We start from the raw sequence: 18,369 nt of genomic DNA, 5'->3' as shown, positions 1-18,369 counted from the left end.
AACCTGTGGACCCCTTCACAGAATGTCTTTTTAAAAAATACATAGAATTGCAAAGAAAATATATAGGAAACTGATTCTATTGAATAAAGATGCAATTTCTACCTACCCAAGTTCTTGGATGCTCTAAAAGCCATCCACAGATCCATTTAAGGACATCTGCACCTAGTCTATATTCAATGGCTCCTTATTTTCCTTACTTTGGCATTTGAAAACCTCCTCAGGATAATGCTTATTTGTCTATCTTTCAAACCTTATTTCATGTCATTACTCTTTATATTTCACTTAAACTGGCCCAATACTTTTATTATGTGTAATACTCAACATTTTATCTCCTGGTATTGGACCTTTGAATGGCTGAGTACCCTCTCTCTCGACTGCTATGGCCCAAAAATCTTAGCTTCCTTTAAATACAACCCAAGTTCCACCTACTACCCAAGGCCTCTCTCCAGCTTAGGAATTTTTAATGCTTTCTCCCTCTTGAAATTCCTTTGTTTCCCTTTTTTTATATGTTTTTATTATTGACTTCCCATATTGCGTTCTCCACATTTCTACTAAGATATGTTTCTTATGAAATTATATAAGCAAAAGGCTTTGAAAATATTAAATTACTAAATAAATGTTATTATTGCCATTTTTGCCTTTGTAACCCCAAGGCCCAGCACAGCACATGGCGCGTAGTATTGATGGAAAATCATTAAGTAACCAAGGCAGTTGTTAGCTTGTTCAGCTGCTTAAAAAGTGGTGTTAATGAGACCATGATCACAGGTTCCTTTTCTGTATGGGCAAATTAGTTTCACTTCCCCAACCTCAGATTTCTCCCCTTCCCCAATCATAGTGTTAGAGATCAAAATGAAACTACTATCAATGAATGGGTTTGGGCCCAACTATCAGTACTTCTGGAAAAGTCAACTGAAAGCCCATGAATGGCCTCTGTGCAGCCAAGTCAAAGAACATTACCAAGTACCATTTCTTTCCATTGGGTGCAAAGGACAGGTCACTATTGTTAATTCAGACAAATCCTAAAATATCTCATGCTTGATTTTCTTGCTGATCGCATATGAGGCTTATCTTTGGAATGGTCCACGGGGTCTTAGAAAATTTTTACTACTCAATATGCTCAGTGGAGAACTGCTCTGGCTGAGAATCTTCTGGTTATGACTTAGTTCAAGCCTCAAACTGGGTTCAGAAATGAGCACTGAGTATGAGCAGCCCCCTCATGAATGACCACTGCCTTCCTGGACCAGCTCTTGGGATCCCAGAACAATACCGCTTTCTCAGGTAGTTTCACTCGGGATCCAATACATTCCAAGAAGCATTTATTAAGCTTCAAGGCCCTGTGCTGAATGCTGAGAGTGCAAAAATAAGAAATAGTGCTTGTTCTGAGTGAACTTACAGTTCATTAGCTAGACATATACATATATCTAAAAGCAGCTAGGGAGCACAATGGATGAGGATTTAGGAAGACCGAGTCAAATTTAAATTCATATCTGAATTACTATGTGACCCTGGGCAAGTAACTTAACCTCTATTTGCCTCAGTTTCTTTCCTCAACTGTAAAATAGAACAGGAGATTTTTTTTTCCATGTATTTTAATCTTCCCAGAACTGCACTTCAATGTGAACTAGCTTATGACTCTGGGAAGTGAAGAGTTGTCCACACAAATTTCATTCAAAGTTTTCTCTCTGTTCTGAGTTCTTGTTCTGAGTGAACTTACAGTTCATTAGATAGACATATACATATATCTAAAAGCATCTAGGGAGCACAATGGATGAGGACTTAGGAAGACTGAGTCAAATTTAAATTCATATCTGAATTACTATGTGACCCTGGGCAAGTAACTTAACCTCTATTTGCCTCAGTTTCTTTCCTCAACTGTAAAATAGAGCACGAGATTTTTTTTTCCATGTATTTTAATCTTCCCAGAACTGCACTTCAATGTGAACTAGCTTATGACTCTGGGAAATGAAGAGTTGTCCACACAAATTTCATTCAAAGTTTTCTCTCTGGTATACATTATTTTTGGTAAAATAAGTTTTTCTGTTCTTTGTGGAAGGATTCACACATAGCGAGCAAACTATTTCTCTGAAGTGTGAAGTCTCTGATCCCTCCTAAAGTTGCTATGTTGCTGAAGGCTTTCCCACACTGATTACATTCTAGAAGTTTCTCCCCTGGATGAAGTATCTTATGTGTGGCAAATTTTCCATTATCTGTAAAGGTTCCTCCTCTTTCATTGTGCAAAAAGAGTTGATCTCTTATAGGAATTCTCTTAGAGCTCTTAAGTGATGAGATATGCCTGAAGACTTTCTCCCAATTCATTACATTTCAGAAGGAGGGAAATCTTTCCATTGGAGGGAGTATTTGAGCTGAATAATGAAGGAAGCCAGAGAGTCTAAGAACTAGAAGTAAAAAAGGAAATACTTCCCATTCATTGGGTATAAACTCATAAAACTGGGACATGGAAAGTTGGGTTCATGGAAACAAACATGTCAGCCACCATGACTGGAAGGTAGAGTAGTACAAAAGGGAAGAAAGTGTGGTACACCTGAAGAAGTGAAATTAAAAGTGGATTTGTGAAGAGATAATGAGGGCTAGAACCAGAGTTATTGTCATATCACAGAGAGAATTGATTGGATGAAAGAAGAGGGAAGGAAACAAGTATATATTTTTTATTCTTAATTAAAATGTTGGTTGTTTCCTAATTATACGTAAAAACAATTTTGATATTTTTTTTCCAAAATTTGGAAGTATACAAAAAAAAAAAAAAAAGAGTGGCTAGATATGGGGACAACAAACAGGGAAGAGTTAAGGATTACTTCTAGTTTATGAGCTTGAGTTACTGGAAGGATGATAGAGCCCTCATCAGATAACAGGGAATTTTGGAAGAAGTCCATGTTCAGAGAGAAGATGATGAGTTCCATTTAAGACTTATTGCTGATGTGGGATTAGAACTAAGGGAAAAGGGGCAGTTAGGTGGCACAGTGGATAGAGCACCAGCCTTGAATTCAGGAGGACCCGAGTTCAAATGTGGTCTCAGACACTGAACACTTCCTAGCTGTGTGACCCTGGGCAAGTCACTTAACTCCAGCCTCAGGGGGGGAAAAAAAAAAAAAAAAGAACTAAGGGGGAAAAAAAAAAAAAAAAAAAAAAAAAAAAAAAAAAAAGAACTAAGGGAAAAGATTTGGCCTGAATATGGTGATCTAGGAATTATCTTTAGAAATGAAAGAATTGTAAAGTTCTTTATGGGAAAAAGAAAGTTTTCTCTGTGTCCCAAATTGATGCAGCCCTTTTACTATTAAAGAATAGCATGTGCCCCCATTGAAGAAGCATAAATACATAGTGGAGACATTTGTGGTTTGGGTACTCTTGATGTGACATGGAAATTGAGCACAGTCAAGGAAGAGCTTTCTATCTTTCTGTTTTGTAAATATGACCTGATTTCTAAATCCTATCTTCTCCCTTAATTAATGAGTAGCACATAGATGATTTCCAGAGCACTGTATCCAATGCTGCTTTTGCTGATATTTTTATTTCTTGAATAGGGGAGGGGGTAAAAGTCTTTCCTTGACCTAAGGATTATGTTTCTGTAGACATTGGGGTGCTCATCAATAGCAATAGAAACATTGATTTAAAAAAAGCTAACCAGAAGCCACCAGAAAGGAACGACCGCCCTTTTCTTTCACTGGTGGTCTTCTTTTACAGGACTTAGAATGGAAGGACCCTAAATGTTTATGTTCACCTAAATGTTTATGTTCACCTATTTCAATCCCTCAGAGCAAAATTACCAGGAGACAGATTTAATCTACCCAGCTTTTAGCCCTGATTTTTCTGCAAACAAACACAAACATGATGCTTTTCTTCTTCACCTCCAGGATAAGGAACACGAATAGAATCTTAGATTCTTTCATGTTTTAGGAAATGGTTTTATTTACCTATTACAAAAGATTCAGAAAGAAAGACTACTCTCCAAGGTCCTTGTAGGGGGACCCAAGGGCTTATAAGTTAGGATTTACATATTCCATTATTTGCTTTTTTCCCCTTTCCTTCTAGGCTAAACTGCATTTTGCAGTAGTCTTTGCTAAGTCCTGATTTACTCCTGGGTGCTCATGTTTAGAACATGTGATCTCTGTTTCTTAAAATTTCCAAGTCCTTTTGAAGGTCAATTCTCATATTAGTTCCAACCCAAGACCTTTCCTATTTCTCCCAGGTGTTCTAGTTCTCCTTTCTCCCCTCAATTATTTTGTATTGACTTCCCACTGTTTCTCAGTGCTGAGCTTAGAGTTAGGAAGACCCAAGTTGAACTGGTACCTCCAATATTTTCCAGCTATGTGACTCTTGGCAACATTAAACCTTTCTCAACTTCCATTTATTCATCTTAAAATAAGATAATTGGATTTCATGTTTTCTAAAGTTCCTTCCAGTAGTAAATCTCTCATCCTATGTTTTCTTCTATTGGATGTAATCCTCTTGAGGGCAGGGCTGGCTTTTGAATTTGTACTAACTCCCCGGGCTTAGCACACAGCAGAAGCTTAACACACTTTTGCAGGATTGAGTTCAGCTCCATGGTACTGGCTCAGTAGATGCAGGATCTTCCCTTTTATCACACTTTTGATCTCTGTCTCCATTAGGACATAAAACTACTAACAGGTGAGTTCAAGCACAGGCAGACATGTGGTGTTAGTGCTCTCTGTCTGGCACCAGGAAAGACACCCCACTGGAGAGAAACGTTTTCAGTGGGAAAGCACATTTCCCATTTAAAACCCATCGCTGCCTGGCAGCCACAACTCGGGGCCGGTACCTCGCCAGCTTGGGAACTGTGCTTTGCAGAGCATATGGGCACAGAGAAGCAGCCAAAAGACCCAGCCCTCCAGGATCTGCGGTGCTCACTTGTCCCAGCTGAAATGTTCTCAGCCCAGCTCCATCAGGTCCTAGTTCTTATGTTTCTGCCCCGACTTTCCAGCTCAAGAATGAGCCATTTACTAGCCCTATTCTGGGAAGGAAAAAAAAATGGCTTTTTTGGAGTAGAGAGGAGGCAAGTGCATATCCCAGACTGAGGGGTTGGATATCATTATGCAAAAGATAAAATATCCTGAGAAACTGTTGGTATGGTTTCTTGCAAGCTGAATATCCTGCCACATATGACAAGGGCCAAATCTGAGACTTTAATCCAGAATTCTGGCTTCCAGCCCAGCACCTTTTCCACTTTGCCAAGAAGCCTTGAAGAAAAGCCCAGGGAATATAGAAATGGGGATTATGTGGCATTGAACTTACAGATGAAAGGGTTCTAGGGATCAGCTAATTCAACCTCCTCTCCCGTGCAGAAGAGCAGACTCCTTGGATGAGGATGGAAAGATAAGGAGCAGAGAGCTTTCCCACCTCCCTCAGGGTAGAACTGAACAATACCAGGTTTCCTGCCCAGGACACAGACCCCACCCATCACCTTCCTTGGGCTTCTAGAGGAAAAACCAAAGGAAGCATTGAAGTAGGTAGGAAAGGACCGAAATAACATGATATGAGAAGCACTGAACCTTTGTCCTGGAAAAATGGGGTGGGAGTCAGAGGGGAAATGGAATCTTATTAGAGTTATTTTGTAGCTCTAGCTTCTCTAGTTCTCTAGTGTTTGTTTGGTAGGTTTGGTTTGATTTGATTTGATTTTAATTAAATTGAGTCTCTCCATTGCACAAAGAGCAAAAGAGAGCCACTTCAAAGGAATGAGATAGTTATTTCAATACCCTTTCCACTGGACACTCTAGGAAAATAGTTCTGTTCCTGAAACATACACTGTAAGACTTAGAATCCATATTATGTAACATTGGGTTGAAAGAACTTGGATATTCAGTTGATAGAATTGGGTGAGAAACAGACATAGATGAGATAACTATTGGTGTGGATTAGGGCAATTGCCTTCCATGGAGATGTGTTCTCTTTGGCCCCACAGGGCACAATGGACAGCAGTGCATGGAAGGTGCCAACAAGGAGATTTCAGCTTAATATGAAAAATAATTTCCATACCTTTAGAGCTATTCAAAGGGGGAATGGGATAACCCAAGAGGTAATGACTCCCCTTCACAGAATATTTTCAAGAAAAGACTAAATGGCCAACTGTCTAATGTGTCCTAGAAGAATACGTGTCCAATGGAGAGTAGAAAGGGTATTGAAATAACTATTTCATATCTTATCACATTCTTTTTTTGAAGTGTTACCTTTTGCTCTCTATATAATGGAGAGACCCAGCTCAATTTTTTTTTAAAAAAAGAACCAGAAAATAATTCTAAGAATTCATTTCCCCTCTGACTTCCACCCCACTCTGCCAAATTTGGAATGGATTGGACTGGACTGTTCTGCCTCTAAGATCTTTTCCTACTCAAAAGCTATGAATCTATGTGTATACAAAAGAAAAAAATATAAAATTCACTGTTTTGATTAGTTCCCAGGAAGAATCGTGATAAAGAGTTACAACTAAAAGAGACCATAGCAATGATTTCATTGCATCCTCTCCATTTACATATGTGGAAACTGAGGCCCAAGGAGGAAAATTCTCATGCCCATGGCACATTTATCTACAATTATTCCATCACTGCCCTTTCCACTTATGTACTATGCCGTTGTATAACCTTAGGCAAGAGAGGCCGTGTGAATATCATAAATAGAGAGCAGATCTTTGAGTGAGAAAGACCAGGATTCAGGCTCAACCCCCAACATATATTGTCTATATGACATGGCCAAGTTGATTAAACTCTCAGTATCCCTGCAAAACGCTTTAAGCTTTTCAGTTGCTCAGTAGGGGTTGATGTACGTTGGCAAAGAAGTATCTTCAACAAGAATTATCTACGCCATTGAAATAAGATGTCCTGCCAAAAATTTTTGGGTAAATGTAACATTCAGCTAGCAGGAGACATCCCTCTGCCCATAGATTGGGTCTTAAAGATGGAAAGTCTTGTCTGGTGTAACTTAGGAAGGGGATTAAAGATGGCCCAATGTGTTTATGCCAAAGGCATAACCATAGCCATGACAAATTGTTGGTCTCAGTGGAATAACTCATCACAGTTTCTGAATTGCTGGAAGCAGAGTGGAGCAATGGCAGCTGTCCCCAAGAACACATGAAAGACAACAAACCCTTTGAGCATATTTTCAGGAATACCTGGGAAACATTGGTTTGTAAGCTTTTTTAGTTATGAAAGGGTGATAATTAAACTCATTCAGAAGACCAAAGACTGAAAGTTAAAAGGGACCTTTGAGATCAACTTGTCCAACTCCCTTGTTTTACAGCTAACCAGAGGAAATTCCCAGAAATGCAATGATTCCCCCAAAGTCCTAGAGAAAGGAAGTGACAGAGCCAGTACTTGAACCCAGGTCTTCTAACTCAAAGCAATGTTCTTTCCATTGTTCCAAGAGCTTTCAAAGCAGGGGACCTTGAAGGATGTTGAAGGTCCTGGAAGTACTTTGAGAAGCAATGTAAATCTCTTTTGTCAGAGAGTAAAGAAAGCCTGAAGAAAAGAGAGAGTTTGACAGGAAACTTTATTATACAAAGGATAATTAACACAATGAAGGGAATCTATAAGAGGTGGCTACAGGAACTACATCTGTGAACATGAGGCAATAATAATAATGCTTAGCACTTACCCAGAGCTCTTTTCACCTTCCAAGCTCCTGGAAAACATTAAATAATAATCCCAGTGACATCTCTACAAGGTTGGCATTATTATCCCCATTTTGCAGACAAGGAAAAAATGAAGAGAGGAGATGTGTGAACTGAAAATGATTATTGCTAAATTGCCTCTTCTCCAAATAAGGACATCACCAGGAGAAAATCACGTAACAGCTGTGAACAGTCTGCTGTCATTTTAATTCTTCCCAGCGAAAATGCTTCTATCCATGAAATTTGGGATTTGTATTTTTCCACCGTCTTGATGGAGAAGAAGGAGGTGCCAGGAGACTTTTTGGACTTGAAAGTTGCACTTGTACATAGCTTGCTTTGGGGTGTTTTGTGATTCCCAGTACCACTTTGATATTGCCCTTCCAAAAATGAAAGATTGTCCCCAGGCCATTTCTTTGGATTCTGCCTAGAGGATTCCCCCTCCTGACTTAAGGACTATTGAGTAGTTTTGTGAAATTCACAGCAGACTGGTGCCATCCAGCTAGTCTATGCAGGCTCCTGAAACACCTGGTGTTTCTTTATGAGCCCCTCCCTAGTGGGAAGACAGGTGAAACATCGCACTTTAATTGATCTGTGATTTGGCTCAGCCTTGGAAAATATCAGTTCAGAACGTACAAGAAAGGTGACTAAACAATCAGTGTAACCATATATTTATTAAGTACTTGCTAAGTGCCAGGTATTATGTTAATAAAAGACAAAAATAAAAAATCCATGTCCTCTAGGTGTTCATAATCCCATGGAAACTTCCCCTTTGACCAGCTCCGCTCTCCCAAAACCCTCCCAAAAATGTTATATGAATGTTATGGGATATTCTCGTGTGGGTTAAAAAAATTATCTAAAAAGGGGTCAGAGGAACATGGGAAATTTTGTTGAGTTGAGGCAAAGAAATAAGAAGAAGCAAAATAACAGTATATATAGTGATTACTGTAAATGGACATAACGTATGAAGGCCAAGTACTGGTACTGATCATAAAATCCAAAAGATCTGGGGTCAATCCTGAGCACTGCCTAAACTCTCAGAGTCCCAAGTTCTCCAAGATAGTCACGGAGCAGGTGCCGATGCGTACTTAGTACAGTGAGTTGAAATGACAGGTCTAAATCGAAGGTATGATCATTAATAGCAATAATCCAATGAAATTGCTCGGTGTGCCCAGCCCACATTCAACAGATGCCCATTTGGAGGACAGAAAATAAATGAAAAGATTACTTTAAAGAAAAAAACCTGATCTCTGAGCAATTAAAGAAAGCAAGAATGGTCCCAGGGAACAGACAATGAAAAATACATTTCTTTCTTCTGGCAGAAAGACAAGCAACGACTAGGACTGATGTAGAAAACATTTTCGGATGCGGTCACGGTGTTAAGTGTTTGTTACTTAGCTATTTTTCTTTGTTCAGTAGTCTGAGGGGGTGGGGTTGGAGTATTTCCAGAAATGACTTATGTTAAGATAAAAAGCATCAGTGCAACTTATTTATAGGAAGAATAATTTTTTAAAAAAATCTTTTATTTGAGAAGCCATTCATTTTTCCAGGTTCCCCCAACTCACGAGTTCATGGAATTCCCCAGACAATGGCACCAGCTGAGACCAATATGGATCCTTTGACAGAATCCCGGAGTGCCATGTAACAGCAGGAAGCTCATAAGTCCAACAAGAGGCATTGATTTCACTTATGATGTCAGGAATGGTGAAATAGGGAATCTAGACTAAATTGCTTCACTTGGGGAGTGCTGTCCCTCCATGTCTGGATCAATATCTGGAACAATGCCTCAAGTGTGAAATGTGCCTGGCTTGGGGGGAGGGGGAGCAACCCATTTCAGAGCATTGAAAAGACTCCTGAGTTTACAATGACTTTCAAACCCCTGTATATCATGTTAGCTTAACCTCTAATATTAAAAGAGTAGAAACATTTACATGGAGAGCACCTGAGAAAATATCTTAGGAACTGATTTAGAAGCTGGGGACCTGAGTTTCTTTGCTGTGGCTTGTTTTCTATTTAACAAAGTCTTGGATCATAATTAAAGTCAGTTCACTAAAGGCAAATTCCCCAAGTGGGCAAGTCACATCGTATCAGAAACCTGCGAAAAGTAATCAAACACCTATAGGAAAATCGTCAGGCACCTGTGAAAGGGACTCCTCCTCAGGAGATTTGTTTAAAATCAAGGCGGTGGGCCCTATAGGATGGCTAATGAGATGGGCCAGAGGCAGAGGCTTAGTCGCCTTCAGCATTATTGGGGTCATGGGATGGATCTGACAATTCTGCTGAAGGGGTCTGAATCGGGAATCAGAATGGCAGCTTTCATTTTTATAGTCCTTTTGAACTTTTCAGAAATCATTCCATTTGAACTTCAGGATGATCCTATGAAGTCAGTATACTATAAGGATATACTCTAATATGATAACCTCATTTTCCAAATGGAGATACTGAGTTTAAGTGAGATAACTGTGTTCACACCATTAGTAAGTGTTAGAGGCAATATTTGAATTCAAGACTGGTTGAGTCTCAGTGCAATTTCATCCAAAGAGATAATATTTGGAAAGCACTGCACACAGTAGGCCCATAATAAACTCTTGTTCCCTTTTCTTCTTGATGTTCTATCCTTTTATGTTGTACTTTCCCAAGGGAGTGTTTGCTGAGATGTCCCTAATAGCTCTAAGACTCTCATGTGGGGCTTGCTGGTTTCCTTGGAAGAGTTCCTAGCCGATGCCCGTGAGCCAAAGGCTTTATTTTTATGTCAGGAATCCTGTAGGATATTTTTTTTTCCCTCTCAGTGTCAAACGTCACACGAAGGTTACATGGTGGATTGCAAGCTGTACACGGACTAGTAATTCCTCAATGTTGTTCATAGGGCTGAAATTGCTGTTTATGTTTGATAAAGGGAATCCTGGCTGTTCATGCCCATGGAATCCACAGAGGAAATGAATTTTATGCTCACTTGATAAGAGAGGAATGTCAGGGGCCTTTTAATAAACTGTAAAATACAATCAATCAATCAATCAGCAAGTATTTATTAAATGCTTACTGTTTGACAAATATTGTGCTAAGCTTTGGGGATGAAAAGAAAGGCCAAAATAAAAGCTGTCCCCTCAAAAGAGCTTAACTTCTCATGTATGTATACATGAATATGTCCATACAAAACACAGAAATAGTAGATGGAAGAGAGCAGTAGGGGAGAAAGCCTGTGACTGGCAAAACCAAGATGGGCTTCCCATAGGAGATGGCATTTGATCTGAGTCTTGAAGAAAAGTCAGGGATTTTGACCTAGAAGTAATTAGAGAAAAGTATACCTAACAAATCTGGACAGAAACCAAGTTTTCTAATGTCTTTGGTAGAAGCCTTGTTGAAAATGCTATAACCAACACATATATAAGTTTAGATTCTAGATCTCTCACACACATGTACACACATGTATGTGCACACACACACACACACACACACATATCTCCTACCCCCCAAAATTAGAGCAAAACACTTTCTCCTGCTTCTCAAATCTGGGTCCTCATGATGCCCAATGGGTATCACCTCTGCTTCTTTTAAACCCCATTTTCCTCTTAATTCAGCTCAAGAGCCATTTTCTAGAGTTCTAGAGCCCCCTAAACTTACCTTTCATTTATTTTGTATGTGAATATAAACCTATATATGTGTTATCTCCAGTGATAAAATGTAAAAACTCCCAGAGAGCAAGGACTATGTATTTGTTCTGCCTTGGTACAGGCAATACTTGACAAGGAAGCATTTAATAAATGTCTATTGATTAATTAATTGGATAGGAGGAAAGTTGGTATTGGAGAAAGTGGAAACTGGGTCTTTAAGGATGGAGAGAGAGACAGACAGACAGACTGACTGACCTTGAGGGCAAAAAACTATTTCATTTTATATTTTGTTTCTACAGTTGCTAGCACAATATCAGGCACATAGTAGGTGCTTAATAAAATGCTTGATAATTGATTAGTCAATGACTGCAAAGCAGTATTTGTGCCATGATTTTGGGTCCATCTTGCTCTGTGGTGCCCACTTTGAAAGATTAGGATAGAACTTGAAGTCTCTAGTCTCTTCTATAGCTATTGATATTCCAGTATTAGAGATTTCATGATATTTGTTTATTTTCATTGTCAAATATGATGCTGGAACCTATTTTCTGAGAAAACAAGAGCATACATTTATAAACTAACTCCGTCTTAGAACTTAGACTTTATAACTCTTTTGTGGTAATAAAGCAGATGCTCATGGGTGGGGGAATAGCTAAACAAATGGTGGCACATGAATAAAATGGAATGGGCTGTTATGGTGGTGTATGAAGCCATGTCTCTATTATGATTAATGAAGAGAAATATGGAAAGACTTATGTAAATTGATGTAGAGTCAAGTATGTATACACAATGACTATGGCAACATAGATGGACAAAAACAACCACCAAAAAGTTGTCTAAATCAAATGCTGAGAAATGACCAAAAAAAAGAAGCTGTCCTTGAAGCCAGGGTGATCTGGATTCAAGTTTGATGTATGCTGACCACCTGACCCTGGGCAAGTCATTGACTTAAACTTTCAGTGATTTAGCACTGGACATCCAGCAATCTCAAACCTTTTGCTCCCGAGACCCTTTGAATGTCTTCAAAATGATTGAGGATACCCCCAAAGATCTTTTGTTGATGAGAATTCTATCTATCAATATTTACCATATTAGAAAACAAAATATTTTATTATTCTGAAACTAGTACTGCTTTCATACCCTATGGAAAGATCCCTGAATGGAGGACCCTGGTCTACATTTTGAGAACCTCTTCTCTAAGCAATTCTCAAAAACTTCCAAGCTGTGAACAAGTTGCCAACATACATTGGCGAAGGGAATGTTCTCATCTGGGAATTCCCTGCAGAAGTAAAACTGCAGGTCTGTGTTTGTATAAGAATGGATTGTGAGCTACAGATATTCAACTGAATGTTTTAAATCCCTCCTAATAATTGTAATAAATGGCATATGTTTGGAGTTTTCAAGGTGGCAAAGTGCTCTGAAGCTTAAAGGCACACCAAAATTTGGGGAATATCCTATAATACATACGTATGAGTGGAGTACATGTGCACATAATACCTATACAGGCATGTATATAGTTGTATCTTTATACACATGTACATGTATTTGTGTGTGCATGTTGTATTTAATTTCTGCCTATACATGTATATGTGCATGTATACATATATATGTGTGTATCTGTATATTACATGTACATATGGATATACACTCATACATGTCATATATTTCTATATATCCATTGTATATAAGTGTACATATTATTGACTTACTGGAACCCTGTGAAGAAGTTGTGATTGAGTCATTGTTCAGTAACATCTGACTCTTTGTGACTCTTTGAGGGCAAAGATACTAGAATCTTTGCCTGTTTCCTTCTTCAGCTCATCTTATAGACGAATGGCTTTAAGGCACAGTTAAGTGACTCACCCAGAGTCATACAGATAGTTAGTGTCTGAGACTAGATCTGAACATGGGTTTCCTGACTCCAGAATTGATGCTTTATATTATCCATCACCTAGCTGCCCCTGAGGCTGACTTTGAACTTGTCTTCCTAATTCTTCCCACTGGGGTACCTACTTGTCCCTGGGAAGTCATTACTATATGTAGTTATTCCCTTTATTTCCAAGCAACTTGGCCAGAAAATAGCCACTAAGGGGCAGTGACAGGACATAAGTGTACTCTTTTTGCCTCCAAATCCAGCCTCTCCCTTCCACCCTATCCAGCCATGATAATCTTCAAAGCACCTGGACACTGTTGTGGTGTTTTGGGTAGCCTCCTGATCTGAAAAGCACATGCATGTGCTCCCCAATTTCTCTAGTCCAGTCAGGCCAGAGGTGAGAATTTCAGTAAAAGGGGGTAATCAGAAAGAAACTGAATGATAGGGGTGATATCCATCATAGGAATGAGAAGCCAAGTTTGTCATTGTTCCTTTTACATCCTGATTCATTGGACCATTGACCCAGAGGGCTCAGGAGGAGAAACTGAGGCAAGTGACCTCCTCAAGCCCTCCCTCATTTAAATCCAATTCACTTGCATTTCATGTCATTGCTCCCTGTCAGGGTCCTTTTCCAGAACCAAGAACACAATGTGAGTAGAAGTAGGAGCTGGAACTGGCCAGTTGGGCAACATGGCTCAAAAGCTGGACCATGGACAGGTCTTGTGAGTAGAAGCAGGAACTGGAATGGGCCAGTTGGGCAACACAGCTCAGAAGGTGGATCATTGGCTGGTCTTGTGAGTAGAAGTAGGAGTTGGAATGGGCCAATTGGGCCACACTGCTCAGAAGCTGGACCATGGGCAGGTCTCATTAGTTCAGGAATAATGGTTAGAAAGAGGTTGCAGGAACCTTTTTTCCCTTTTTCCATCCTGATTTCAGAACTTAGAGAACTACAAATTACCTTGCCGGGAGATGAGATTGTTTATTAGTCTCTTATTGCCATCTAGTGTGCCCTGCTTGTAACTTCTGCCTCCTCTTCCTGCCTGTTCTGTCTGACGTTATTCTTTGGGATGCTCTTTGCCCGCCAGACAACTTGCTTCTCTTTAGTGATGTGTGGAGCTCTGGGAATGCCTCATTAATTTATTTGATTCCCTTCTTCCCTCTGTCACATCCACCGGTCTCTCTCTGGCCAAACCTCGATTTGTCGATGGATATGCTGGAGAAACTGACCGTGGCCACCATAGAGCAGCCAAGGGCCTAGAGACAGAGATCCTTTGAGCTTGGAGGGGCAGAAAAGACTTTTCCTCCCATTTAATGTTTCACCTGGATGGCACTGAGAACAGAACATGGGCAAATTGTCAAAATCTGTAGTGAGAAGTGGGTTGAGCAGCCTAGCCTTGTTTAACATAGTTTGTTAATTATTTAAAAAGACTTGGGTATACCATGAATTAAGTCAGGTCTCTTAGTCTCTTATTAGTTGGTACATGCAGAATATTTTTTTATTTATCAGTCAGGAATATATGGTTGAAGAAAAACACCATGCAGATTGGCTAAAACAGCCTCTTCCTTCTGGCACTTCCATCCCTCTGTATAACCTTGTTGGGAACTAAGCCTCTCCAGGCTTATTATGCTTCACTCTTCATGTATTAATTTAGAGTCAAATAGACCGTCTAGCCGCTTCCTGGGTGCCATTCCATTTCTTGCCTTTAGACTGGTCATACCCAATGTTAGAAAGGTAACTTGGAATTTCTAGCTCCCTTCAAGTCGAGCACAAGTGCCATTCCCTAAAAGAGACCCTACCTGTTTCCTCCATCTCCACCAAAAAGACCTCTTCTCCTTCCCAAAATGGTTTAGTACCACAAATAAAAATTGATCTTGACTTTACATCTCTATCAATTGTGTGTTTGTCTTCACATAATCTCCTAGCATTTCATACTTTGATTCTACAGGATCCAGTAGGATGCCAGGTACATAGCAGATACCTAATAAAGTGCTTAATCATTGATTAGTTGATGATTATGATTAAAGGCAATATTTAAGTGCCGCGAAAATAGTCCAGGAGAGAGAGTTTGAGAGTGTGGGGCTATCGGGGACGGCTTCCAGAAAAGTATTTAAGATTAGACTGGAGGGACAAGTAGAGTATCACCAGGAAGAATTGGAGGGACAAGGGCACATCCTTCCATCATTATGGTAGATAGTACAGTGATAGCTTTAAGTGTATTTGGAGAATGCTAAATAGCCTATTTAGCATATAGGGGAATGGTAGGAAATAAGATTGGAAATTAAGATCGGTCCTTGAACACCTTGCTAAAACATTTGGGTTTAATGTGCAGATCATGGCAATCACCTGATAGTTTGTGTGGGAGAGTGACTTATTTGAAACTTTGCTTTAGGAAGACCAAGCTGATGGTCACATCCAGATGGACTAGAGGGGGAAAGAGTGGGGAGATCATTTGGATACTGCTGTAGTGGTCCCAGTTAAAAAGTTTTGAGGAATCAACAAGTGAGTAGCAGAGAGGTCACAGAAAGGAGGGAATGGAGAAGGAGAAATAAAGAGGAAAGGTCGAGCTATGAATGTGGGGCACGTCATAGTGAGGGAAAAGTCCAAGGTAATTCCATGGTTTTGATTACAGGTTATTTTCTTAATTTTTACAAAGTTCTATACATTAACTTGCTTGATCGTCATAATAACTCTGTGAGGTTGGTACTATTGGCCCCATTTCCAGATGAAACTCGGAAAAGTTAAGTGACTTGACTGTAACTGTTGAGTTAGTTTTAAACTGTCTTTCTGCTTCTAAGTTCAGCATTATTTGACCCTATTGTGCTATTTCTTTGAAATAGAATCATTGCATTGGCTTTAACAAAAATGAGAGAAAGCACTGGCATTGGGGGCAAGATGGTGGGAATGGAACAAAAGTGGAATGGAGGAGGTGATTTATTTCTGAGATCTTTCTTCTTTCTGCCCAGTATGTAGCACTCCACCGATCAACATGAAAGTTCATCCAGTAAACCGAACAGCCTTGCTGGTGACCTGGAGCCAGCCAGAAACCATCTACCACCCTCCACTCATGAACTACATGATCTCCTACAGCTGGACAAAAAACGAGGATGAAAAGGAAAAGACGTTTACCAAGGATAGCGACAAAGACCTGGTAAAGCCATGGCGTTGCAGCCATTCTTATATTCCCATTCACTCATGGGATGCTTTGTTCTCATTGGATGAGGAAGAACATGAGCTCCATTCAATTCACCAATAACTGTCCTAATCAGAAATAGAGATAGTTAATACATGAACCACCAGCCACAGATTCCTTACCGGGAGCTCAAATCAGGACATTTTAAAAATTTATCCCAATATTAACCATGAACATCCGGCACCCAACAAAAGTTGCTTAATAAATTATTAATAATTTAATAAATTAAAATAATTTAATTGATAACTTAAATGTGAATACTTACATTTAAATTAAATAATTATAAATTGACCTTTTTTTTTTCAACCACTTCCTCTAAATACTTCTTTTGTTGTTGCACTCATTCTCACCCACTTTTCCCCTTTTATGATTATAGTTAATATTCAGACGGCTCTTTCCTGATTTCTTTGTAAGTTAAGTTGGGTTGTGTGGTACAGCTGGGTAAAGAATGACGGTTTTAGAGCCAGAGAGTCTGATTTCAGATCTTGGCTTTGCTACTTATTATCCAAATGACTTTGAGTAAGTCTTCAAATAGTAAAGCTTCAATTATCTCATTTTTTAAATGATGGGGTTGGGCCAAATGGCCTCTGAGGTCCTGACATCTAGCTTGAAATCTATGATCCCATGGCCTGTTAGTACTAATTATATGCTAGTATTCCATCATGTTAATGTGTGACAATTGATTTAACCATGTTCCTACATCATTATGGGTCTTTTAAGGTTCTCTTCCATAAAATAAGGGAGAAGAGGGAGGTTCTGGAACCACAATGAGCCTGGAAACTCTAGGTCTTGAGGTAGACATGTCTTAGATGTGGGAATACAAAATATCATTAACAGAACCAGGTGATAATAACATGCAGTCCACAAGTCCTTTTGCCATCTTTCCTGTCACGCATGATGCTGATGGTTCAGTGAAAAGAACAGATTCTGATAAGCCCCATCATCTTTTTTCAGCTCATTATAGCCAGTAGAAAATAGCTGCTGATTTTAAAGTCATGAGATCCAGGTTTAAATCTTAGTTCTGCCATTTAACTAGCCATGTAGCCTCTAATGATTCATTTAATCTATCTGTGCCTTTGTTTCCTCAGCTATAAATGAAGAGTTTGACTTAGATGGCCTCTCAGGTTCCTCTCAAGACTCTAAGATTCTAGGTCTTATTTTTTGGCCTGTAAAATAAGAGGATCTCCAAGGTCCCCTTTGCCTCCAAATCTGCGATCCTCAGAGTTCCCTTTGCCTCAGTTTCCCCATCAGGCCTTTTTCAGCTGCATATCTAAGATATATCCTACAAGCTCCATATCCTACAAACTCCATATCCTCCAAGAGATTGATGAGCAAGGAAAATGTGGCCTGACCTCATGCCCTGAGATAATAATGAATATTCAGGAAACAGCAGCCTAGAGAACCCCTCCAGCTGACTTTGTCCTACATATGCCTTTAAAGCCCAGAATTCAGCAGCATAGCCACCATCTTCTGAGAAGCCATGTCTCCAGTCCTGGAGAAAACCAGGCCTAAAGAGCAATATTTTAAAATGGATTCCCCCCCTCTTTCCCCACCCAGCCCTCCACTTGTGTTCATCTTCTAAAGTCTTTGGCCGAAGAATCAATGTGACACATTCTGGTTTAAAAGGCTTCACTTATTGTTAATCAAAGGCAGCCTTTGGAATAATGAAATCAGTAATTGTGTATGCCCATGAAAAATGCAATAGCTCAGAGTGAAATTCTTAATGACTGTTATCATTTTCCCCCCTTTTTCAAATACATAGTCCTCTGGGCTCATTCAATCAGTTATAGAATAATACTTTTCTTATTCCTTTAGATGAAGATTCTCTTACTTCATTTCCATTTATATCTTCAATTTCCCCCACTAGACATTGTTATCTGGGTCACATTAGGGAATGATGAGCTTCATAAAATCAGAGAGGAATCTCTTGAAAGGCACCCAAGGTTATGATGTATTTTAACCTTTCCCTTGTCATAACGGTGAGTCCTTAAGGGATTTTCCTCTGTCTGAAGTAAAGATGGCTCATATTAATCAGCAGAAACTATCAAGGCACTTGGGTAGCTT

At 39.5% G+C, this 18,369-nt stretch overlaps 1 protein-coding gene across 2 annotated transcripts in view; it reads left to right on the top strand.

The window, feature by feature from the left end:
* PTPRG (protein tyrosine phosphatase receptor type G) overlaps positions 1–18,369 on the top strand; it is an 807,880-nt gene that overhangs the window by 651,547 nt on the left and 137,964 nt on the right. For both annotated transcript variants that reach the window (XM_074284229.1, XM_074284228.1), the window contains exon 9: positions 16,079–16,263. In XM_074284229.1, coding sequence (XP_074140330.1) covers positions 16,079–16,263 — 185 coding nt within the window. The remainder of the gene's footprint in view (positions 1–16,078; positions 16,264–18,369) is intronic.

The sequence above is a fragment of the Sminthopsis crassicaudata genome, chromosome 1 (assembly GCF_048593235.1).
Source record: "Sminthopsis crassicaudata isolate SCR6 chromosome 1, ASM4859323v1, whole genome shotgun sequence".
Taxonomy (NCBI): Eukaryota; Metazoa; Chordata; class Mammalia; order Dasyuromorphia; family Dasyuridae; genus Sminthopsis; species Sminthopsis crassicaudata.
This window is presented reverse-complemented; position numbering and strand designations above follow the sequence as displayed.